Source organism: Macrobrachium nipponense, chromosome 6 (genome assembly GCF_015104395.2).
Source record: "Macrobrachium nipponense isolate FS-2020 chromosome 6, ASM1510439v2, whole genome shotgun sequence".
Lineage (NCBI taxonomy): Eukaryota > Metazoa > Arthropoda > Malacostraca > Decapoda > Palaemonidae > Macrobrachium > Macrobrachium nipponense.
In genome coordinates, this window is record NC_061108.1 from 1930029 (window position 1) to 1957004 (window position 26976).

A 26976-nucleotide genomic window follows, 5' to 3' on the forward strand; every position below is an offset into this window, starting at 1 on the left:
CTCTTTTTTAATGAACCTCTGTTGCTGAACACTATCATAAATTTTAAAAAAATGGCTGCATAACCATATTTCCAAGATGAAAACAGCAGCACGTCTGACTTACACTACATCATGGATAACAACAAATAACTAGGGTATTGCTACTTACAAGAATGTGAGGCCACAACATTTTTGAGCAAATAATTCATTGAAGTGATTATTTTAATGTTTGTAAATCTGTACTATAATGTTTGTAATATACTGTACTTAAAATCTGTAATATACTGTACTTAAAATCTGAGTAAATTAGATATAATGCAGGATATGTACTGTGTTTTAACTTGGAAAAACTGAGTGCTATAGAGAAGAAAATGACACAAATATCTAGTTTTAACTTAGATTCATCAAAGCAAGAGAACATAGCCAGAGAAGAATGAAAAAAAGAGAACACTGCTGCACCAAAATGGAAAAAAATTCATCCCTAATATATACACATACGTACATATACTGATTTTAATGATATCCAAGGTATGATTTCCTTCTTTAAATCATCAGCTGAAAACCCTTATGGGCCGAGTCAACAGACTATAAACCCAGTTTTCCGGGTTGATCAACTATCTTAGTATTACTAAGAGGTTTGTAAGTATGTGTAAGTTTCATGCACTGAAACCTACTGCACTCATGCCAGATTTCTATTTGAGTATTTTGCAACCACAAACCTATCTTTTGGAAAATATATTAGTAGTCTGAGGAGCATTGGAATCATCAGTCTTTATCAAAGAGATGGGAATGATCCTGTCAGGGTCTATGCCACCATAACTGCACGCTCCAGAAACAAAGTTTTGACTTCTCTGGTTTAGAAAGCCATTTTACACAACTTACTGAGATTCAGTTTGAATTATTATTCTGCATGAAATTAAAAAAAACTGTTAGGCAAGGAGAAAGAAAATTTAGAATTAAAACAAGATGCACCATGGCTTCAAAGAGGATCATTGTTACAAAAAAAGGTCAAGAAACTAAGATACATTACTTCTTAATCAATGAGTGGTGCTCAAAAATGAAAATTTATCAATTTTATCTTTGCATAATAAGAACACATTATTAACTGACACGTACTCTTAATTTTTAAAAGAATTTTATTGATGTGAACTTCAGGAACTACCTTACAGGTGAAATACTATACTTCAAGATTCTAACCTCAAGCAATCTTTGTGCACTACACAATTATTACTGGCATCCTAACCAATACAAGCAATTACACAAAACGAGGACCTTGTGAACTTTTGTGGCTGCTGGGTCCCAACCATTGCTGATAAGGAAGGTCTACTATATTTGTGTTATAATTTCCTCATCATGCAAATTAAAGCTTTCTAAGTGATAAGAGAAATGCAGCTGTACTAATTAAAATTTAAAATTGATATCTAAGGAAAATACCTAAAAGGAAATCAATATATAAAATTTCATGCAACTTCATAAATCTATAAAATTAAAGCAACTGCAAAATGTGTCAGTGGTTCAAGTTCACTGACAATACTTCAGAAACATCACTGAAATTTTCATGCAACTTCATTAATCTATGAAATTAGAGCAACTACTAAATGTTCCAGGAGTTCTAGTTAACTAACAATACTCCAGAACTAAATATGGTGAAATGCTTACCAATTTGATTGCAAGTGTGATGAACTAGTTGCACCTGAACAGCAAGTTTTTACAATGTTCTGGTACGTTGCTATATCAGTGACTTTCCAATGTTTTGACAGGTACAAGTTCACTTAGTAATACACAAAAATTATATTAACTTCTGTGAAATTTAATTCTAAATGAAAACTACATAAGAGAATGTGAGCTCTATAGAATACTGTGCTGTATAGTTCATGCAAAATAATGCTAGTTAAGCAGTATAGTACTGTGATTTTCAGGTATAAATTCTGCCTAGCAAAAACTACTGCATTACATGTCTTGAAGGGGAAGAAAAAGTTTAAAGGATTTATTTCACCACATAGTAATGTGAATGCTAAATTGTTCAAGAGGAAAAGCAGTATTACTAACGTTAAAACTAAGCAAAATAATCTCCGTTACTGGGATTTAAAAATATGAATATTTTGTACTCTGCAAGGCAGTCTGGAATTTTCCAGGGGGTCTACAGATTTGATACCTGATGAGAAGTTTCACATGCTAAAATGCTACGATATACTCCTAAGCACAAATAATACTGTACATTGATAAAGGAAATTTTAAAAAGCTCTTTGGTTTGTACTTCAGTAACTCTATCGTGAAAGTAAATCTGAGCACTATCTTTTTATGTGTGTAACTCACCTTCCTTGAATATACAGCAATCCAGTCTGTGGTTTGGAACCATTTGTGATTCTTGATATCATTAACAGCATTCTTCAAGTTACCATATCGTTTTGTCAAATCAACTTGCAATAGGTTCCTCAACAAGTCCTTCAGGTCACCAGAAAAGTGTCCAGGGAAACGTACCTGACAAAACAAGTGCATTTAAGTTCTGACTTTGGTAAACAGACAACAATTTAAAAATTAATTAGAACTGCTAATGTCTAAATTACAAAGATTATATAATAATTACACAGTAACTGGAAAACTAACCTATCATCTGCCATTAGTGTGTTTATATTGTACACATACTAGTGAATTTTAGCCTTTAATGGCCTTGAAGTTAAGGTAGTAAAAAAGTGAGAAGTCACGTTATGGTGATACTGTATAATCACATGGAACTCCAACTTAGGATATCTATAAATGAATAAGAACTCCAACTTAGGATATCTATAAATGAATATAGATATTTATAAATGAATAAGATAACTGGGTTTGGAATAAAATAAAGGCCAAAATGGAAAAAGATTATTGTGCTTGAAAGAAAACAGACACTTACCTTTCCAGACACAATCTTTTCATAGATCTGAATAGGCTGATCAGCAAAGAATGGTGGGTATCCAGCCGCCATTTCATATACCAAAACACCTAGTGCCCACCAATCTACAGCCTTGTTGTATCCCTGAAAGAGTCGGATAAGTGATAAAATTGCTCAATACATCATACACAGGTTGGTATAGAGCAAAAGCAAACTAGGTATAACCTTCAATATTTGATATCAGCTTTTGGTTCAAAGTTTTAAGTGTTAAAATTCTGAGTCCTCACCATACAAGATAAATACTACTTAAAACTGATTGCAAACTTGCATTGATGGTTATTTCTCTACAAGCTTTATAAATTCTGTTTTTTGTGTGTCAATATTGTTTATAAATGTCTGAGGGATCCCCTTCCATTAGAAACCTTGTAAATGAATGTGCAGTGAAGAATTTTCACTTCTTTTTAAGAAGCATACTATACTTTCTCTCAATACTTAAGACTACAAAATTTATAGCAAATACTTTACCAATGGTAAAATGTTAGGTCAAGTTTGTTGCACCGAACAAAAAAGATGCTTGTTGCGTCAAACAAAAAAGATGCAACTGTCATTTGGTAGATGTTAATAATTTTAAACAAAACAGAATCTTCTTACAATAAAAGAATACATATGTATAATTCTGTAAGTCTAAAAGATGAGAGTCATGCTGTAAGATGCATATCTGTCATCCTTGTTCAGCTTCCAAATTTCAACATGAGAAGTGCTCATGGGTAGGTTCATAATGGACATTATCCAGATCACTGAACACAGCATCCTTTTATCCCTAGCAGCATCACTTCCTGCCTTTTTGTTCTTTCATTTGTTCTGCATTTATTTTCTTCCTACCACCTAGATGTCTAACTTACTGTCATTTTGATGATAATGATAAAAACAATACTGTTTCAGTTTTCACTTCTTAATAAATTTCACATCCTTTCGGCAAGCCATATGAGGGTAGAAATGTGTTTCAGTGCTCTCACTAAAATGCAATGCAATACTAGCGTCATGTTTTCATATTACTGCATGTTTAGAAATTGTATGAACAGATAAGTAAATCCATTGCTTAATCATGAAAAAGAGTTACAATGGTAATTTCTTTCACTCCTCAATTGTTCACTGGTATACCAACCTAAATGACTACAATAGTTTTCATTGTCTTTCATAAGAAAGATAAAAGATCAGTGAATCTTAATTAAGAGCACAGCTCTTTTTGTATTCACTCAAACTATTATACTGAAAAATTTATGATGAGTTAATGTCAATCCCATTAGTGCAAAAGTACCCAATAACTGCTAGTTTAACTAAAGGAAAAGTCTCCACTCATCTTAAGGAGGCAATGACTTAAATTAATGCAAAATTACATGTTGCCTAGAGGTATGTCATCATGAAGAAATAGGCAAATGATATGAGTGTACTAATATACTGAACACATGAAGAAAAACTTGAGTGTACTAATGTACAAAGCACGTGAAGAAAAGCTGTGTACACAGACAATCAAATGAAAAGCCTTTTTATACATTTCCAAGACAAATACCTTGTTAACAAAAATCATTCTGAGCATAATTAAATACTGGTAGTAAATTACTGCTTTGAAGTTCCTCATACTCATGGTTAAAAGGACACAACATTATTATGTAGCATACAGCCAGCCTGAGAAGAGCCGTTATTAGGCTCAGAGGTCTGGATAAACTAATCCTTTATAATAATAATATGTAGCATTAAAAGCTACCACATATTATGTGCATCAAGTGTAAAACAATTACTTTTACAATACATTCTTTATTGCATTAACAATAGTTTTTTTTTTTTGCTACAAGACAACTAATTTCTTTCTAGACAAAGAGTAATGACTGCTTAATTCTCCCCTTTGTTTGCAGACATTTTTCTTAGTCTGTGCTGTGGGAATATGGCCAAAGTAACATTTAGTATATAGCATATGAAATTAAACATATATTGGTAATCTAAGTCATCATCCTATTTTGTCCAAAAACGAGTTTGTATCATTAAGGAACAATTGCCCAATACAGCAACTGCATGCCTAGCATATATTAGTAAAATTTTAAAGTAAGTAAGTATGGGTGTTTAATGAACAACAAATTAACAGTAAACCAGCTGCTTTACCTTGGAAAGAATGATCTCTGGAGCCAGGTACTCAGGCGTACCGCACAACGTCCACGTCCGTCCCTTCACCCGCTTTGCAAAACCAAAATCTGTTACCTGAAATGAATTTCAGAAGTACTATGAACAAAAGTACACTACGTATACAGTTCCACTTATATTATCTGGGATATCAACTGAGTAGCAAGTAATAAATGACATTCCCTATCTAATGGAAATGTAAAAATTTTTATTTAAAATATTACTTGGCATAAATTTTCTTTTAAGTTTACAAGAATGAATAATCTTCTGAATCTCTTTTTGTAAGTTCATGAGAATGAAAAAAATAATTGGCATCCATATTTTTTTTTGTAATATAAGGATAATCGATTTGAATGCAGCACAGCCCTCATAAAACTATACCACAATAAACTGGTTGTGTTACAGTTCACTTTCTGTATTTGCTTTTGCCAAAGGGAATACAGAACAGTAAGAACCTCTCATAGACAAGAGAGCAATACTGAAACGGAGCTTGAATGTTTCAAGCACTGTGCTGCATTCAAGTCTTACCTAGGTATACTTTTTACTCATACGAGTAATGTTACACATTAAACAGCAAGAATGTTCATTACCTTGAGGTAGCCTTGACTGTCTATAAGTAGATTTTCAGGTTTAAGATCTCGGTATATAAGATCTAAATAGTGTAGGTACTCAAATGCTAAAACGATCTGTGCAGCATAGAAGCGAGAGTGAGGTTCACTGTAGGGAACATAGAGGATAATGTGTTAGTACAAATTAAAAGAGTATTAAGAAAATATAAACGTTAAAAACTTTTATACAAGTATGTACTCTAAACTTATTTCCTCTGGTTTGAAAACTCAATTTTAAAAAAATTTCACTCTCACAATACTTAGTAAATATTTTAACAATTTTTAATGAGATTTCAACACAAAAACTGAGTAAATTATCAAAGTTGCTTAAGGTGCAAAATTCACCAACAGCTATAGTAAACGTTTATGCACTGAAGAAAGACACATGCACGAAAGAATGAAATACACTACACAAAATATGAAAATGTGATATTTAAGTCTTATATTACTTCATTATTAGTCTTCAAGTAAAACACCAATCCTAAATATTGAGCATGGCAAAAGAAGGTCGAACTTTCTTTTATCATCCTTGGAACTTTCAGTGAAGTTGGGTTAGCCCTGATTTGATGCCCTGAGTTACATGTACACAAACAAACTTGTGAGTTACATTGGGAAACTAGTAGTATTATCTTCACATTTAAATGACATTAAATAACACCAAAACTCACTTGAGGAAAATCAAAACCATAACAAAAAAAGTAGAATGTAATTCCATTAGAAAGACCAATCGAACACCGATGTAAGCATCACCACAAACAATATAAGCACAAGCATGCATGCAATTACGAGAAGTCAGTATCACCATTATTAAGTATCGAAGTTAATTTTGGTAGATTATAATTGGTAAATTAATCCTTATCTCCTATCCATTTGATACATTTAACAGAATTAGTTCAAACTTTTATGTTCTGTATTTTATGAAGGTTATCTAAGGCATTCAATTTTTTCATCAGTTTACAACTTTTCTTCCTAACCAAAATGACAAACTATCACAATGTGACGAGTCTTCCAAATCTTACTGAGAGATCTTCCTTGGGGGTAAAAGTGAGGATAAGCACCAAAATAACTTGTAGCTTATCTGTGCAATACACAATATTTATGCATTTACAAAAAGTGGAGTGAAAAGATGTGGCAACAAGAGACAATGTTTGGATAAAATAGGAGTTTGTAGGCCATTGTCGATATGTCCCTGGAGCAATAACCTTCCGTGATACATTTTGAAAAAGAAAAAACCTAACCAAACACAACTCCGAATTCTATACAAGGGGCAAATCTATTAGACATCTTCATTTGTAGTCTATCATGAATCTTCATATTTTCAAAATTCAGCAAATGTTTCAACATTTTTTGCTGTGCACGTCACCAGATCTTCGCATTTACAAAAAATCAGCTTTGAAATGACTCGAAAGCAGTTCCAACCCTTCATATGTAAACTAACACTAGATGGAAAATATAATTTGAAAATACGTATAATTTGCATGTCTCTGAGAAACAGAAGTGACCATTTTTCATCAGTACAAGAATATGTTTTAAGCCTGATGATTAAGTCGATTTAATGGACTTCAAGAAACTCTATAATGGCTATATAAATATATATATATAATAATAATAATAATAATAATAATAATAATAATCTGTGTCCGTGCTCACAACAGCAACGAAAAAATCATACATGCATGTAAGGACACACCATAATAATAATAATAATAATAATTTTATATATATATATATATATAATATATATATATATATATATATATATATATATATATATATATATATATATAATTATACATACACGCTTTTATGGCAACAACAAGGCAAAGTTGATTAACGGGCATAAACAAACAATGTCTTCCACAATATATAATCTGAATTTGTTTCAACTACATTTTTTTTATCCTGACTACTGGAAATAGGACTGAAGCCTTAGGTCTATTTCGAATAAAAAAAGAAAAAAAAACTTGCACCGTGAAGCAAAACAATAAATAAATAAATAAAACAACTTGATTTCTAGCAAATACAGAGAGAAAACACACGCACACTAATCCCATCAAAGGGAAGCATCTCAAATGCTGTAGGAAAACACATGGCTACAACAAATTACATCTACTTGGGACATCTATGAATAATATTTCGTTTTTGAACACTTGGTGTCGCCTACTGCTGCCATTTCACTAAAAAATATATATATTTATTTAAATAAAGATAAAATCTCAACTGCGCCACTTCAACAGGCAAGCATAAATCAGTAAGAGACCCTCATGTACAGGCGACAGCTCTCTGGAAGTCGTGCTAATGAGCACTATTTTCTTCTTTGGAAGCTTGAATTTCAAGTCAATGGCCCCTTTAGTGGACTTGTTCCATACGAATAGGTTTGATTTTCTGAATAATAAAAACACCACAAATACTATTTTGCAAGGCTCAGGAAACAGCGTCACCAATCTCGAATGCCTCATGTTTCCATACTATTTTCTTTCTTTAAACTGAGAGACAAAATGCCAAGCACAGCGTCTGACATGAGGGTTCTTCTTCAACAAACAACAGTGAAAATCCTGAGCCGACACCAAGAACCATGAAGCCAACTAATGCAGTGTGAGAAAATCCATCAAAAACTGGGTGACGGTGGAAGGTTAGGAGGCAGGGTTAAGATCCGTTCAAGGCTCCACACGGGAATGTACACACAAACCACAGGGTTAGTTAAGGTGGGTTCGCAACCCGCTCAGAATATGTTGAAAAGGGGAGGCGATGGGGTACAAAAACTGGACCTACATAGGAATGACTTTTAGAGCATACTCGAGCACTGTCGTTCTCACGACCGGAAGATACAGGAATATGGGGATTATATTTTTAAGGAGGATGGAGGGGAAACTAAGTTGGTCCAGAGCAATGACTGTGGTGGGCTTTGATTTACTTCTTATTTGAACTTTCCCGTTACAGATATTCCCGTGGTCATGACACTGGAGGGGACATGGATTTGGCGTCAGTGGGGGGAAGGGAAAGGGGGGCGGATGGGTGTTATTTACGCCACTGGGCATCTTACCTAAACCTGCCAATCTTTCTCAGGTGGGAGAACATCTCGCCACCGGGCACGTATTCTAACACCATGTACAAATTGGAATTATCCTGAAAATCAAGACGTAACACATTTGAAAACCACAAGGAAAAAATCAACTCAAACAATCGGGCATAACCAACAAACAGGGGTGGGTCGTCGTTTGCACATGTCAGGGAACATACTGACAGTGTATGAGGCTCCCCATAACTATGCACTTGCTTGGCAGGTCTCCCTGGTTAAGTCAGAAATGTTTTTTTTTGGTGTATCTGTTCTTTAAGATGCCAGTCCAGTTAATAAAAAAAAATAGCCTCATTTGAAGGAAGGTCATTGGAAGGCAGCATTTTTGCATGAGACCTTGCATTGAAATTCAGTAATTTAGAGAGAGACCTGTCATGACTGTTTTCAAGCAAGTGCTTGCTATGCCTGATACACGTCAGATAAATGCTGTGCAGGGCATGTCTGGGATGTCATTTTCATAAGACTGGGTACAGGGACAAACCAATCAACTCCTCGAAGCAACGCTACAAAAAAATGTCTGGAAAGAGGCATCAGGAGTCATCACGTATTACGGTTAGTAGTAGAAAAGGCCTGGAAATAATGACATTTGGTATACAAAAAAAGAGGGAAGAAAAAAAGGTGATTAGTTTCGGCACAGAATGACACAGGGCTTAAAAATGTAATTTAAAAACTGAAATGCATTTAGAATTATGTTGTTAGTAATTACCTAAATCTCCCCAAGCGACGCAAGTGTGAGAACATCTCGCCTCCGGGGACATATTCTAGCACCATGTATAAATTTGTGTTATCCTGCAGGAGTAAATAAACGATCCTTGAAGTTCATTTGACTGTTTGCAAAAATCATATACACCGCAATCAAGTACTTGGAGAGAGAGAGAGAGAGAGAGAGAGAGAAGAGAGAGAGAGAGAGAGAGAGAGATTCAATGATTAATAACAAGATAACATTCTTTCTGATAAATTGATATAATGTAGGACAACAGTTTCCTTAGAGAGAGAGTCATAACAAGATATCCTATTTTCTTCTATGGATCGATGGGACGTAAGACAATAATTTCCAGTTCTTTGACTTCGGAGTGGCTAGTCTACACATATGAATAACTCAAGGCTTGCAGCACAAAAACAGTAAAGGTGTTCCAGATGAAACTGTTTGAGCACCTGAAAGGATAAACTGTTAAAATACACACTGACTACACAGAATTGCGACCTACACTGATGGAGAAACACACACAGTCGTTAAATTACGGGAGACTGCCAGCTCGAAATTTAGACGTAATAAGTAGCTTTGGAGTTAATGGGAAAAAACAGTTGAAGAACGATTGAGGGGGTGTGGATATTGTTCAAAGGAATGACTGTCTAACGGCCAAGAAGAAAGTAGCAGCACATCTCAATACACGGCAGAATGAATTCAAGATCGTGTCAACGTGGACGCTTAGCTAATATTATTATTTCCTGGCTTTCGCGGCTTCCTTTCTTTGCAATATGTCTGGAACCAAATTCAGAAAAAGGAAAAAAAAAAAACTCAAATCCTGAAAAATACATTTGGTATATTTTCTCCCGAAAACTACATTTTGTAAATTCATTCCTTGACAATGATTTCAACAACCAGTATGTGTTTGACTACATCAATGACTACTACGTTTCAAGTTTAATGAGAAAATGTGGCCTTTTCCTACTCTGGGCAAAAACTAATTACAGGAACGGTAGATGTAATGGACTGTATCTATGATGGTCCTAATTAAAAACAGCCGAGTGTTCGTGTCACAAAACTAACAATTTAGGAGACGTTGAGAAGACATCCGAACACTTGTCACGTTAAATAAAATTGTTTAAATTCTAACTAAGGTTAACAAATTTAATAGAGGGGCCTTAATAATATACACTACAAAACTACGAGACTAGTTCAAGTACCTCGTGTATTTAGTTGTATACTTTCTTTTTCTAATACCACAACCAGTCAGGTTAACCAAAGCGCATATCATTTCAGCCGTTAAAACCATATTAATAATTCTGAGACAAAACTAAATTATGTTTATTTGCATATATTTATAAAACCAACCCGACTGTACAACACGATGCCAAAAGAATGACAGTTGATGTGATTTTCAAAGTTTATTATTGTGGGAGGAGGATGAAAACATAAGAGGGGGAGGAGGGGAACTGGAGGTAAAAGTAAGAAGAGGAGAAGGAAGCAGAGGTTAGATGGGAAGGAGGAAGAGGTGGTAAAGGTAAGTGGGAGAGGAGGTAAAGGGAAGAGGGAGAGGCGTTAAAGGTAAGAGGATGAGGAAGAGGAGGAGGAAGTAAAAAGGTAAGAGGGGAAGGAGGAGGTGGTAGAGGTTAGTGGAGGAGGAGGTGGTCAAGATAAGAGGAGAGGGGTAAAGGTAAGAGGATGAGGAGGGGGAGGAGGAAGTAAAGGTAAGAGGGGAAGGAGGAGGAGGGGGTGGTAAAGGTTGGTGGAGGGGGAGGTGGTAAAGGTAAGAGGAGGAGGATTACCTAAACCTGCGGTCACGTCGAAGATGGGTGAACATCTCCCCGCCATTGACGTACGACATGACCATATAAAGGCTGTTGTTGTCCTGCGGGTTTGTCAAGAACACAGGAAAATCATAAACGAAAAAGAGAATAATAATAAAAAATAAAGACACAACTAAGAATAGAGAGAACAGGCGGAAGAAAAATAAGAGACTTGCTTGAATCACGACAATGACTGATACTGAAATAGAACATACGAGGAAAGTAATGGAATATACAATAGACAAAATGATAGACATAATCTATTATTACATTACAGCACTAAATTCAGAACAGGAAACGTGCGCCTTAATGAAAGGCAATGCAGCACTGGAAGGAATGACAGCCACCTGTAAGTAATCCTGAAAAAATATTATTGTAATAACGTTCATTCAGTCTCATACATAAACACTGGAATATATTATCATTGTATGTAAATACTGGAATATACGTATATGTTATTGTACATAAATGGTTGCATATATTAATAAAGAATACATCTATGCAACTATATCAAATGTATAAAAATATATTACTTATCATGAATAATAATGGCAAGTTTGTTAAACATTATAAATACAATGAAATGTTATCATACATGAATAGTTTCATATATTATTATAGAATACATCTGTACAAGTATATCAAATGTATCAAAATTTATTAATTTTCATGAATAATAACAGCAAGTTTGTAATAACTTTATAAATACAATAAAATTAAGCTTATGTATACATGAACATTATATTCAAGCTATCCCCTCATAGCGAGTACTCCATACATTTAAAAGTACAATGAGCATGGAAAATGCACAACAAAAATCCTAAGAGCCTACTTGGGCTATAGTTAATAAATGAAGACCAAGAAGTTATTTCCCAAGAACAAAATGAGTCCATACTAAAATTCGTGAAAGAAATTCACGTGAATCCCCGAAATCTGTTGACGTATAAAGTACGAGGCTGGATTTCAACTGGAGAAGAATGGAAGAAACAGAAGAATGGGAGAAACATGTTGTCATATTTCTGTGGCCTGTAATGCTTCCTTCTCTCTCTACAGAGATTATAGGACAGCCTCCCTGGCAGTAACTTTGTGTTCAATATTAATCACCAGAAGTCGTTTTCCTAAGAGAATTTCGAAGACTAACCCCCATAGATCGATCCACCTGTGTGTCAGGGGGAATTACTGTCGTGGAATGGGTAAGTCATCTATTACTTACCATTTAGCTTATTAAGAAGGAACAGATTTTTTTCTTTTTACAGAGAGCAAGAGAGATAGAGAGCTATTTGGTAAGTTGCCAAGCCTTACTTATCATACCTCCAATTTCATTCCCTGTCCAATGAGAGTAAATGACTTATGGACACCCTCCTACGACGAATAAAATAAGCCACAATGTGAGTCAAAAGAAAATTTTGCGTGTGGGCGGTGTTCCCTCTGCCAGTCATATAGCATGTGCAACGAAGCCTGCCCCCTCCCCCCTTTAATTCCTTCCAAGAGTTTTAATTATTTCCGTCATGCTCTAAATGAGCGACTTCCGACAGCCAATGCTCAGATATGCTGCATGCTGCACACATGACACAGCAGCAGCAGCCAGCCAAGATGACAACGATGCTGCAGGAAGGGGATCTCATTCGGCACAAACAAAACAGGGATGGGGATATAATCTCAACAATGAGACTGACATCAGCCAATCACAAAGCCAGACTCATAACCTGCAATTTACTTGCGTTCGCTTCTGCAAAGCGTAACGACGCTAAGAGACAACGCCCCCCTAAACGTAACAAAACTCAATTCAAGGAGCATGAAGGAAAAACAGGTGGTTTCGCTAAAACCGTATCCTAAAACTAAGGCGCAATTTCCAACGAATCGGCATCGGGGATCTACTTAAACCAGTGCGGTTGACTCCATACGTTTCTCACGACTATCACGGAAAACGTAAACGTCATCAGGGTGCCGTAATCACGTCGATGCCGCTGCACACGTGTGTGTGCTCTCACGATGATGTCTACAGCTGATCTGCGCAATTCCGGATAATCGTTCGCAATTGCTCTCCGAGATCAGATCATAAAATTCTTCAGGTGGCTGGGGTAGGGAGGGATTTGGCTTGTAATACATAATAATAATAATAATAATAATAATAATAATAATAATAATAATAATAATAATAATAATAATAATAATAATAATAATAATAATAATACAGGGAAGGGACCCAATGACAGCACTTCAATTTACAAAATTTAGCTTTATTTTTATTTTTTGAAAGGTAAAGGTTATAAAATTATAGGTTCCAACAGACGACGAATGAAAAGAGATATCACAAAATGATATGGAAAAAAAATTACGACGGATACAACACCCAGGAATTTTCCCGAACCGGCTACGCTGTTGATTTTAATCTACAATCATTATTCCCACCTTAATATAAAAAAAATAACAACAACGATCCAACTTTCAAGTTGAGATGAGGGGATAGCGTTAAATATAACCAAGCGCTGGGACCTGTGAGGCCTTTCAGCGCCAAAACTGAAATTGACAGAACCTCAAAGCAGTTGCGATATGAATCAATCGTTACGGAAAGCAAGACGTAAGAAAGAATATGAAAGGGGATACAGTAAAAGGAATGAAAGGGGTCGCAGCTAGGAGCCGAAGGAGCGCTGCGAAGAACCTTAAGTAATGTCTACATAACACCGCATTCAGGTGCGCTGACGGCACTACTCCCCCATGGGAGAAATACCCGTTTGGCCAGTCTCTACAAAATCTCATCACAAAATCAATTATAAGAGTCAGAACAGACAACAAACGGGGAGATATTTACCTTGAAATGAAACTCTAGACTAACGAGAAATGGAAAGGTGATGGCTTGTAATATTCGCTTCTCGTTCAGGGTGTGTTCTACTTGTTTCAATTTCACCACCTGGAAATAAAAGGCAAAGCGTGAGAACGTATCTGAATATATACCATTCAGCATAATATCATAACGTGAATAACTGAAATTAAAGTAAGTAAAAGTTCAAATGTAGACCAGGTCAACCATTTTCTTTTCACCTCAAGTACTATGGAGAAAGCTGCATTTATACATATTTTTAAAAAATCAATTAAACCGAGTGGGTACGCTCGTGTTTCGTAAAATTTCGGTACACGTGGAAATCTAAAGGTTTCATACACTGAGGAATTGAATTAAAAAAAAAATTAAAAAAAAAAAATACATATATAAAAATAAATAAAATTATTATATATATCTATCTATCTATCTATATATATATATATATATATATCACATATATATATATATATATATATATATATATATATATATATATAGCTGGTAATTTACGATATAAAAGCTGAAAGACATACAATTAATACAGTAATAAACTAAGCTCCTTTTGAACCCAGCTTTGAACAGCAATAGTAATTGACTAAGTATTTAAAGCAAAGTTGAGAGAGAGAGAGAGAGAGAGAGAAATCATAAAACTGAAAACAAGTCTTACAAAGACATGATTTTACATCAATAAATAATTCGAGTCAGTTAATCAGCCTGACGCTAATTTGACATATATACGACGTCGTATCACATACTTGCAGTTTTTTTTCCATCGTTAACGAAGGAGATTTATGTTGGCAGGAAGAGGAAAGACGGAGAGCAGATCTGACAGCAACAGGACGGCCGCTATTGACAGAGTTATCATTACATATCAATACAAGTCATTACGTTATGTACTTTCCCTTGCAAGCTGCATTTCTCTACCCTTTCTCTCCCATCCTTTCAACATTTTATGAATAAAATAAAATATTTACAAGTGGATATTAACTTGTAATCTATTTTAATACTGAAACTGTATTTATATTTCTTAACTTGAACAAAATAAAATACGTAACAAGTGAAAGTAAACTTTTAATACAATTTAATACTGAAAAATCTAACTCTATTTATTTATTTATTTATCTGAATAAGACAATGGGACAGAACATGAACAAGTGAAAATGAACTTAAGTGTTTTATTCTAATACTGAAAAATGTGTTGATGTTTGTTTACCGACTTCTTGTTTATAAGATTAAATGATTGCCGTCCAGAGACCTACATAACTTTGGAAAGAATATTTTAAATTGGTTCTACAAACACAAATAAATAGTTACCAACACATCGAACACTACGTATCTGTGAAGCCCCAACTGACGCGACGCTGAAATTAAGCAAGTGAGAAAAACGGCTAACTGAAAGAGACCCCAATTACTCTCCGTCCATTACCTTCTGTTTATCAAGTATCTTCATGGCATAGTATTCCTTGGTAGACTTGTGTTGGACCAGCATCACCCTCCCGAAGGAGCCAGTGCCCAATGTCTTGAGGCGCTCAAAATCGTCCAGGCACGCCGTGTTCTGCAAAAGCAAGGTCGCGGAATCAGTACTACAGTGAGGAGGTCAGGTCAAATAAAAGGTTTAATAGAATAAAGGGTGTATAAAATTGAAAACAATCGAATGTGACTAGTAATATGTTGAGTGTGAGACATGGCTGCTGCTAATAATAATAATAATAATAATAATAATAATAATAATTAAGTGTCCTGTTACATAAAAAAAGTACACAATGATGGATATAATAAAAATTTAATCATAAGTCAACAATATGTTACATAAGAGTGTGGGAAATGGATAATAATAATAATAATAATAATAATAATAATAATAATAATAATAATAATAATAATAATAAAAATAAATCAATTGTTATATACGATACATACATTATTTGAGTTAATTTTATATCAATCAAAATAAATAGGATGATTAAAATATAAATTCAATCATATGTGAACTGAAGGATGAATGTGAGACAATAATAATAATAATAATAATAATAATAATAATAATAATAACACGCTTTAAACCTCACAGGGCAGGCGCGCGCACGCGCACACACACACACACACACACACACACACACACCGTGTCCATAACGCAACCTTGATACGTTCGTGTATATAAGGAAGGGCACTAATGAGTAAACAGGAGCTGCCATTAGAGACCTTGTTAGCAGCCAGTATGCGCTAAAATTGAAAAGAGAGAGAGAGAGGAGAGAGAGAGAGAGAGAGAGAGAGAGAGAGAGAGAGAGAGACTGCAAATCAATGAGAAGGAACGAAGAGAGGGAGCTAAAAGACATCTTTAAACAGTCAAATAAAATTGCAAGCGGATGTTTAACGTGGCACTGAAAGACGAGAGAGAGAGAGAGAGAGAGAGAGAGAGAGAGAGAGAGAGAGAGAGAGAGAGAAAGAGAGAGAGAGAGAGAATTTGCATAACGGTATTCAGTGCATGGAACAATATTCACTTCGTGTATAATGAAGGTTTCAAGATCTTTTGAAATCTGAGACACATAAAAAAAAAAATTCACTATACAGGTCTTATGCAAAACCTAAAATCACAGGAATAATTATGAAAATTATTCTTAGGCACTGGATTCTTCCAGCCAATTTCCAAAGAGATTATTATTATCATGACACCGAACTAAAAACTTCTTGCAGTTCTCCTCTGAAGATGGAAAAAGAAACCCACAAGGTTACTCAGTATAACTTGTTTCCTTGTAAGTATTTACAAATTATTTTACTTAACATTTAAGTACTTACAGACTCTAAATGTGGCCCTGTTTCCTAGAGATGTGAAAGTGATAAAAAAGGGTCAAGTGATCAAACAAGTTATACTCAGTAACCTCGAGAGCTTCTTTTTATATTATCATTATTATTCTCAGAAGATGAACCCTATTCATATGGAACAAGCCCACCACAGGGACTACTAACTTGAAATTCAAGCTTCCAAAGAATATGTAATTGGAAATTCAGAAAGGAAAGATGACGTACTAAAAAGGAAAAAAAATAAATTAACAAATTAATAAACAGACAAAAAAAAATGAATGAAAGCTCAAATCAATTCATTCCCAACTACAGCAAACAGGAATGGTAAGATTCAGAAGGCATTTTTCTTCTCTAAATTTCTTGCTTTTGCCTGAAGTGAACTCGATTCTGAAACAACGGTACACCGGTCTCCTAAGAGTGTTTAGCTCCCTAACCAAAACAATATGCAAGCAGACAACGAGGTCTTCATTTTACGTCTCAAAATAATCCTCAGAGCATAAGACACCTGGTCACGTAAGCACATTCTGGGAGAATGTGTGTCTGCTTCCAAGGTCAAGACAAAAATACAATAATTTGGGCTTTCGTCAAGAGTATTATGGTCTTGGCAAATTCTTGCAAGGTTCATAATCGTCACATGCATTAATTCCATTGTGTTGACAACCAATGAAAATGGCTTACTACGCACATGAAGGTGCATCCACTTCATTCGATTGACTCGTACACTTAAAAGATGGTCGAGCATTTTCACAATACAAAACATTATGTATATGCAGTCTTTTACATACAAGAAACAGACCAAAAACCAAGGAAAAATTAAGAGAAAAAGGTTTGAAAGGTGTAACAGGAGGAAACCCTCGCAATTGCACGATGAAACAACTGTCACAAGAGGGTTAAAAGTTCAGATGGAGGAAAGAATATGACCGTAGGTACAGCAAAATGAATGAGAAGGGTTGCAGCAAAGGGCCTACTACAGAAGGTACGCTGCAAGGAACCTTAAGTCATGCCTACAGTGAGGTGCACTGATGGCACTAACCCCCTAAGGGGAGAAACTATGCAGTCACATCGACTGGCGAGAAAAAAATATCAATATCTAACACTGTCTGATCTTCATCATAAGAAAAATGAAAACTACACAAACAAAAGTATCATCCAAGCGATGCTAAGTAACGAGTCTATCTCTATGCAAGTTAAGAGAAAGGAAACGTCTCGATGTATGAAAGATACAGAGTTGAGTGGCGCAATGTGTTTAGGGGGGTTTAATACCCTTGCCCATAATCATCCTGTGTAGGTGTAGGTATATTAATTCCTGACTAATACTGGCCACGTTCTGTACAATGACAGCATTTTGTTAAAAAAAGGAAAAAAAAAAGACCCTTACTTGATAGATATTAAAGAAAAGTTCACCTCCTTGAAATTCAGCATATTCTAGTAGTGAAAAGTCACTGCCTAAGTTATTTTGGCAAAACTTTGAACATTTTTCAAATATCACAAGCATAAAATATAGTCGATGCTGCTCGTAACACCTCAAAATACCATGAGAGAGAGAGAGGAGAGAGAGAGAGAGAGAGAGAGAGAGAGAGAGAGAGAGAGAGAGAGAGGTGAATTTCTAGAAAACAATAGGAAATCAATAAAGCAGGAATGCCGGATTCCATGAACAGCAGTACGACACCCAAGTATCATATCGTAATTCAAACTCATAATTCATATTGCCTACCTTTGCCATACTTAATTCCAGTGTGACTAAGTGAATATAAACCTTCATATGTTAACATAAAATGCAGTATCCAAAATTGAGAGTAAAAAGGTTTGAAAGGCGTAACAGAAGGAAAACCTCAAAGCAGTTGGACTATGGAGCAATTGTTAAGGAGAGGGTTGAGGAAAGTAAAATGGAAGGAGGTACAGTAAAATGAACGAAAGGGGTTGCAGCTAGGGGCCCAAGGAAGAGAACCTTAAGTCATGCAGCGATGCAATGATCTTCGTCTAAGCATCTGGAGAATGGGGGAGTTCTGACCTGGATGCATCAAATTCTCGAGGCGGCTATCGCTACTTCTTCGTGTAGCCACATGAAAAGTACCATCTGACAACGTCAGAATTGGCTTAAGGCTGGTCTACCCCCTCCCCACACCCCCCTACCCCCAACCTCCAGGACGAATTGGCATAAATAATGACTTCCTGAGGACAAAAATAACACGCAGCTAAGAACGCACGGTTCAGGACCAGTGGCCCAGACAGCGAGTTTCGTCGTTTCTCTCTCTCTCTCTCTCTCTCTCTCTCTCTCTCTCTCTCTCTCTCTCTCTCTCTCTCTTTCTTTAACCTCGCTGCTTTAAGGGCAGGATTAAAGCAGCAAAGACTAATTTTCATTGGACTCTCTTACAGGTGATTCGGGATTCAAGACTGTAGACAGAATAATCGAATTCTCAAATGTGATTCAAGATTCAAATTGACTGTAGACAGAATAATGGAAGTCTTACAGATGTTTCAAGACTGAGGACTGCAAACAGACTACAGACTTGATAACAGACAATACAAAATTAAAGGGATGGTAACTATAAATTCGTACAAAATAAATGAAAAAGTTTCTCGATTACTGAAAAGGTCACGAAACGGTCGTTAGTGCAAGTTTTACGACCGCACAAATCTCATTACGTAAGGCGCACTGGCTTCGATCCAGAGATTCCCTAACGTAATATGGGTAGATTCGAACCAAGTGTCCGTAGAGAGATAAAGGAGCCGTCTCGGCATATAATTCATGCGACACGAAAAACAACTTTTAAAAAATATAAAGTAAAAAATGAATTCAAAGGGTTTTTTTAATAAAAAAATATAATGTTATTTTCCGATAAAAACCTAATTAATGATATTTTCAAATAGCCCTTTTTTCAATATAAAAATCAAAATAACATTATTTTCAAACAGAAAAACACTAAAATTTGTCTTTTTCCAATAGAAAAAAATCCCAATAATGCCGTAGAAAATTCGAAATATTAGTTTCCAGTAGCAAAAATCTACATAATGTTAATTTTCAGTAGAAAACATCTACGTAAATAATGTTATTTTCCAGTGAAAAATCTAAATAGTTATTTTCCAGTAGAAAAAATAATAAAAGTTGGAAAAATCCTGGAAGAACATTGAGGAAGATAAATGGATAGTGTGAATAATTAAAATCATTATTGTAATCCTTTCTTAATAAGAAACAATTACAATAATGAGTTTTAATTATTCACAAACTATCCATTTATCTTCCTCGATATTCTTTCAGTTTTTTCCAACGTTGTTTTGATTTTTTTCTAATGGAAAATAACATTATTTAGATTTTCTAAGAGGAAATAGCATTATTTAGATGCAGAAAAATAAAAAACTTCCATGATCAGAGCATCTTAAAAATCACAGGTAATGAAAAAAAATGAGTGAGAGAGAGAGAGAGAGAGAGAGAGAGAGAGAGAGAGAGAGAGAAACTCATACCAGCACAGAGGTTGTGACACATTCACTATACATGAAATAATAAGAGAAAAACAACCAATCGACAAACAGTAGAAAACTGAAAAAAAAAATTAAGACCCAAGGTAAGGTTATCATCGATTTACAGTAACTCCGCACGTATTAAAACGTATTAAAAATGGCTACTACATCCTCCTCCTCTCCTCCTCCTCCTCCTTTCGTGAGCTCAGTTAAGGTAGGGGCCAGCCAGCAGCTCATCTGACAACAGACCTTCGCCCACATTCATCATCATGACTTCTTATGTATGCCGTCTTCTTCTTCTATTTCTTCTTGTGCAATGTTGCACTTTTCTTCCTTTCTTTCCCTTCCCATTATTGCACCTGGAGGTTGTGATTCTCAGCTCTCCTTTCCCAGAAATTCTTATTCAGTTGTCGCGTCGTGCGAATCACCCTGACAAAGTTCGAGTGAGTGGGATTCCATGGCCCATGATATCTACCATGCTCAGGCATGTGTGTGTATAAATAAATAAATAAATAAGTACATGAAATTGTAATAGCCACAATGCCCTCTTAACTTCTCAAATTATTTGCTTTTTTTGGATACGATTGTCACTACAAAGCTTTGAGATAAAAAAAATGAGAAGTTAAGAGGGCATTGTGGCTATTACAATTTCATATGTATCTGGTAAAAATGGCCAGTATACTATTCTACATGTATATATATGTATGTATATATACAAACAGACATACATATTACATATACACACAAATACATCGCGTATGTGCGTGTCCGTGACGCGGAAGAGACAGAAAAAACAGTGCCACACGCAAAATATTTTGGATCCCAAATACATATATTTATCGCCTTTCCGTATTACGTGCGATGTACCTCGCCACGGTCTGAACATGTGACGTGTTGTTAATCAATCCGATAAATGAAGGAAGTCACTTTATTTACGAGGCGTTTATAGACTTACCCAGAGCATACAACTATCACGACGAGATGAAAAGCACAGATCCAAAACGGGTTCGACATTCGAAATGCACACAGGTACTTTTCTAGATACTAAACAGTCTTGAATTGAGAGTTGATTATTGACAAGGCAGCTTCCAAATTCAAGAATTTACAGCGCATCCTTTCGGAAACCATTGGAAATACGTCCGAAACTGATCAATATACTTTCTATTTTGGTAAAATTGAAGAATAAGGTTTCAGTATTGAACATTGATACATATTTGTACTGACAGGAAAGCAATGAACGTTCAGGCTGTGGTATTACCGCGCGAACATGACCGTATTCTAACTGTCTCTCTGTCTTCTGTCTTGTGTTAGCAAGATCTGATATTTGTAAGAGAAAATTGAAACAACACAGCATTTACTTAGTGAACTAAGCTAACTAGCACTGACGAAGGTTTGCATTCTGATTTAGCATTCAATTGCACAAGATGGATATGATTAAACAAGATTAACCCAATACTCTGAAAACACCTTACAAGGGAGTGTTCTCAGGGCACCTGTATTCTTGTCAATCATTGCCAGGGATCTCAAATTTCTCAAGACATCTCAATGCAAACAGATACCAAATGGAGAGCACGAACTTTGATCCATTATACAGTGATCAATACCCGTTCATAAATAACCCATACCCATGCTAGCTAGCCCAACTCTCTCATCTTATTAGAATATGTTTGCTCCAAGACGTTCTCGTACATCTTTAAACTATGTATGTATGAATACACAGATGCATGATTATGTGTATGTATACATGCGAACCCTTCTCGCAGATATGAGAAGATAATGTTCGCAGCGTTATCGATATAATATTTAATGGGCGACCCATATCACCACGTATCCTACTTTTCATCAATACCTCAGTTCGATAAACCTTGAGAGAGAGAGAGAGAGAGAGAGAGAGAGAGAGAGAGAGAGAGAGAGAGAGAGTTGGGCTAGCTAGCATGAGTATGGGTTATTTATGAACGGGTATTGATCACTGTATAATGGATCAAAGTTCGTGCTCTCTCTCTCTCTCTCTCTCTCTCTCTCTCTCTCTCTCTCTCTCTCTCTCTCTCTCTCTTAGTTTCACCTGCAGTAATCAATCTTACTTGTCCTTGAAAAGTCCCAAAGGGCTCAAGAAATTCGCCAATAAAACCTTGACGTCACTGAAATCCTTAAGAGACAGAGGCGCCTTGGGGAAGGGGAGGGGAGGGCTAGGGAGGGATTTCTAAGCCAAATGCCTGTCCTGGGAGAGAGGGAGAGAGGGAGAGGGGGAAGATATACAACTTCGCCGGTGGCCATCTTTATTGGAGGCATCTGCATAACAACAGCAGTGGGTCATGAAGTTGTCAAATCGAAACTTCATCCGGGATCAATCATGGCGTCCTTTCTTTTCACTTCTATAATGATTACTATTATTACTTTTCTGACATTCAATTTTGGGTCAGACACCTCTCGTAACGGGTCTTATATCTCTAAGGTGAATCGAGAAACATCCAGGCAATGGGACAATGAGATTTTGGGTACCGAAATGGGGGCAAATTGATATACAACTACAGTTAGGGACATTTTTTTAGGCCAATCTATGTGGCCGAAACAGGGTGCGCTCTAGCGACCACAATAAATAAAAAAGTTATTAGTTTCAGAATAAAAGTACCTTTCGTGAGCATACAAAATTGACGGTCTGGAAAAACATTTTTTTTTAAGATAGAACAATCTTACAACGAACTTGACTTATTCAACCAAAATAAACTTGACGGGGTAACCTCTTCTCTGCAATCAAGCTCAGCTGAATTCTACAGTCCTTGAGAAGATTAAAATACATTCAGCGCCAGTATTCAGCCCCACTCCCAAAATATCCATTCTCGAAAGAACTTAAAATCAATTATTACCAAAAGAAGGTATAAATAACCTTGTGACGAAGCCGGCCTCACCAAATACTAAGAATACTAAGAATACGCGATTGTAAAATACTGAATCCACTTGGGGGTACTACTTAATCCACGAATCGTCATCGAGTATTAAAACGACCCCTTTTTTTCTGAGTACTTATAGTGAGTTCGACAAGCGCTGAGACCTATGAGGTCATTCAGCCCTGAGAAAATTGTTAGGACAAGGTTGAGGAAAGTAAGATGAAAGATAGAATATTCATAGTGGTCAAGTAAAAAGGAATGAAAGAGGTAGCAGGTAGAAGCCTCAGGAAGGGACGCTGCAAAGAACCTTTTAAGTAGAGCCTACAGTGCATACCGTGAGGTCCACTGATGGCACTACCCTCACCCACTGAAAGAAAGGGTTACAAGAGTCTATGTAACAGAAGCATCAGCTCATCGTGTCAGCAACGGTTAGAGATTAAAGAAAAAGAAGCCAATTTCAAAATGCAGTCGTAGAAGGCAAGATGCCAAGGGCTTGTCTCATCATCGTCAATTACAGACCAGGTTATCAGACGGTCTTCCAACCCTCAAACACGCAGCCACGTAATGATGTTCGAGTCATGACGAGCGCGAAACCATATTTTTCTTTCAGCTGCTGACAACAATTCATTGTTATTATTATTAATAAGAAGATGAACCCTTATTAGTATGGAACAAGCCCTACAGGGGCCCATTGACTTGAAATTCAAGCTTCCTAAGAATATTAAGGCGTTCACTCGACAGACGTAACAGAAGGTAAAGGAAAATAGAGAGATGAGGTCGGTTATTAATAACAGCAAAATCTAGCAAAATAGCAACTCATATACATAAATTATTCCACGTGACGTAAAGTTTCTTTATAAGCAAATTTTTATCATTATTATTTTTATTATTGTCATACACTCAACTATGTTCATATCATAAATATGACCATTCTACCGACCAAATCTAAAGGAATTAACATTATCATAGACAGAAATCGAACTTCTTGGCATCTATTCTAGCTTTTCTTTTCTAACCTTTTTCAATTTTCCCAAACAAAAACATACTATACAGTACCAAACATTTTTGTTTTTTTTCCACACTACACGCCTTTCAATTCCAGATATGAACATCGCCTTAATATTTTCTTATCGACAGAAACAATGTTCCAAAAGGAATTCAGACAATATTACAGCGAGGTTATAGATAAAAATAATGATATTCGCATAAACTATATCTATGTGCTATATCAGAAAATACCTCGCGAACATGAAATGGAATTTGGCTGAAAAGAATATTATATTATCTGAATTTCGACCTAGGGACAAGAGATAACGTGAAAAAAATATTTTCCACCCACTGAGAGAGAGAGAGAGAGAGAGAGAGAGAGAGAGAGAGAGAGAGAACTGACGACCTAACTTGACAACTAAATGTAAAGCCTTTAGTATTTACAGTTTGATCATGAGAGAGAGAGAGAGAGAGAGAGAGAGAGAGAGAGAGAGAGAGAGAGAGAGACTTAATTCTGTGCATCAAGACTCATGAAATACCCAGATGTCTCCAACTACGCACATATATATCTTCGCTCAAGTTCGTCCTTAACAAGGCTTCATTGTAGAAAATCATATCCCAACATCCACACGGCTGCTCTGTAGCGCTCTTTTGTCTCATTCCTCCTCCTCCTCCTCCTCCTCCTCCTCCTCCTCCTCCTCCTCCTCCTCCTCCTCCTCCTTTCTGTATTTCCTACTGCCTCTTGTTACTTCTCTCGAATGGACACCATAATATTCTCTGGTAACTTGAATATCAAGTCAATAACCGCTGCGGTGGGCTTGTTCCGTATGGACAGCTTTCATCTTCTGATTAATAATAATAATAATAATAATAATAATAATAATAATAATAATAATAATAATAATAATAATAATAATGTAACTGCTCTCAGAGGTCTCCTTCTTAATAACAACAACAACAACAACAACAATAATAATAATAATAATAATAATAAATAATAATAATAATAATAATAATAATAATAATAATAACAACAACTACGTTGGATACGATAATAGCAAACTTAGCCCGGCTGTCGTGATACCAGGCAATTGTCTTTCCCTAAGAGCTGCATTGAAATATAGTAAATGTTCTAACACAAATTCTATGGCATCAAGGCATCACGAGTAATGTATATTCAGTTTTAAGTTTAACTGAGAAAAAGAAAAGGAAAAAAAAAGCATTTTCCTACTGACTTGTATCGACGACAAAATAGTCGTTTGGGTAAATACATCCCCGATATTACGCTGTTTTTAAACCTAACATTCTTTGAGTAATGGAACAGAACAGGATACAAAATCTCGGCCTGTGAGGTCATTCAGGGTTGAAACGTTAACCGAGAGTGAAAACGTTTGAAATTTTAACAGGAGGAAAATCTCGCAGTTACACCATAAATCAATTATCATGAGAGGTTGGAAAGTATAAGATGAAAGAAAAGTAAATGAACGTAGGTGGTACAGTGAAAAGAATGAAAGAGGTTGCAGCTAGGGGCCGAAGGGACGCCTCAAAGAACCGTAAGTATTGCCTACAGTGCACCGCCTACAAGTCTTTTTATTTTTTTTTTTTACCGGGTGAACAATGAGTACGAAAGCTGTCACTCAAATATAATTCTGAACAATCAGTGCAATATTGTCAACAAGAACCATTTTCACTTATGTCAAGTTATATCGCCTTCAAATCATTATTCACACTTCTACAACAGCCTAAAGAACAGATGAACAAAATAACACGAAACATAGAACTTACCTTGGTGGGACTTTTCCATTTTTCTTCGAAATCTTCTTTCGCCTTTTCGAGGAACTCTTTGACTGCAAGAGAAGAAAAAATACTGAAGTTAGTATAACCAAGATTTCTTATCTAAGTAACAATAAACAAATCTGCAATGTACTAATTCCAATTCTAATTGCAACGCATCACTGCACACAGAGTCATGACAATAATTCTGGAGTACAGAATGAAATACAAGACTCCATACAAACAAATAAGTAAATAAATAAATAAATAAATAAATAAATAAATGTCTCTTAATTCAATTTGATGAAGGTGACCTTTCATTCATCACAAAAAAAAAAAAGTTATATATTTATTCCCACTGATAAAATACATCCATAACATATTCAATAGAGAGAGAGAGAGAGAGAGAGAGAGAGGAGAGAGAGAGAAGAGAGAGAGAGAGAGAGAGCAATCCCTCAAAATGACAAATCCATACGGGGACACATTCCACAGGGCAGACGACCACTTTAACTGCAGACGAAACCGACCCAACAGTGTGAACATCTAATGAAAAAAAAATGCCGAAAAATTATGAACTGGCTCTCTATAATTCGGCACATGCCATGTCAAAAGAGACCCTCTCTCTCTGTGACCATGTAGGCAACGGAACAAGAGGATCCCTGTCTCCCTCCTTATTTGGCTGGCGATGGCTAAACGCCTAGCATATTCTACGTGGCGCCCCCCCCCCCCCCCTCTCTCTCTCTCTCTCTCTCTCTCTCTCTCTCTCTCTCTCTCTCTCTCTCCATACAGTGCTTTCTCATCGTCATATTATTTGCAGAAGAATCCCCAATGTATTTACAATTATCAGACAAATGTGACGTACTTATTGGTAAAAAAATAGATATCAAATTCTCTCTCTCTCTCTTCTCTCTCTCTCTCTCTCTCTCTCTCTCTCTCTCTCTCTCTATATATATATATATATATATATATATATATATATATATATATATAAAAATATAAAAAATCACCAGAGCTTATATATAAATTAT

At 35.8% G+C, this 26976-nt stretch overlaps 1 protein-coding gene across 4 annotated transcripts in view; it reads right to left on the reverse strand.

Annotated features, from left to right (window-relative positions):
• Window positions 1-26976, reverse strand: part of LOC135216326 (cAMP-dependent protein kinase catalytic subunit 1) — a 794959-nt gene that overhangs the window by 14754 nt on the left and 753229 nt on the right. For 2 of the 4 annotated variants that reach the window (XM_064251500.1, XM_064251503.1), the window contains 8 exons: window positions 25961-26022; window positions 15469-15597; window positions 14034-14132; window positions 9417-9499; window positions 5617-5743; window positions 5009-5104; window positions 2873-2995; window positions 2296-2460 (listed from right to left, as the gene is read on the reverse strand). In XM_064251500.1, coding sequence (XP_064107570.1) covers window positions 2296-2460; window positions 2873-2995; window positions 5009-5104; window positions 5617-5743; window positions 9417-9499; window positions 14034-14132; window positions 15469-15597; window positions 25961-26022 — 884 coding nt within the window. Of the gene's footprint in view, window positions 1-2295; window positions 2461-2872; window positions 2996-5008; window positions 5105-5616; window positions 5744-8677; window positions 8761-9416; window positions 9500-11200; window positions 11284-14033; window positions 14133-15468; window positions 15598-25960; window positions 26023-26976 lie in introns of all 4 variants that reach the window. The other 2 variants (XM_064251501.1, XM_064251502.1) reach the window with 2 other exon arrangements.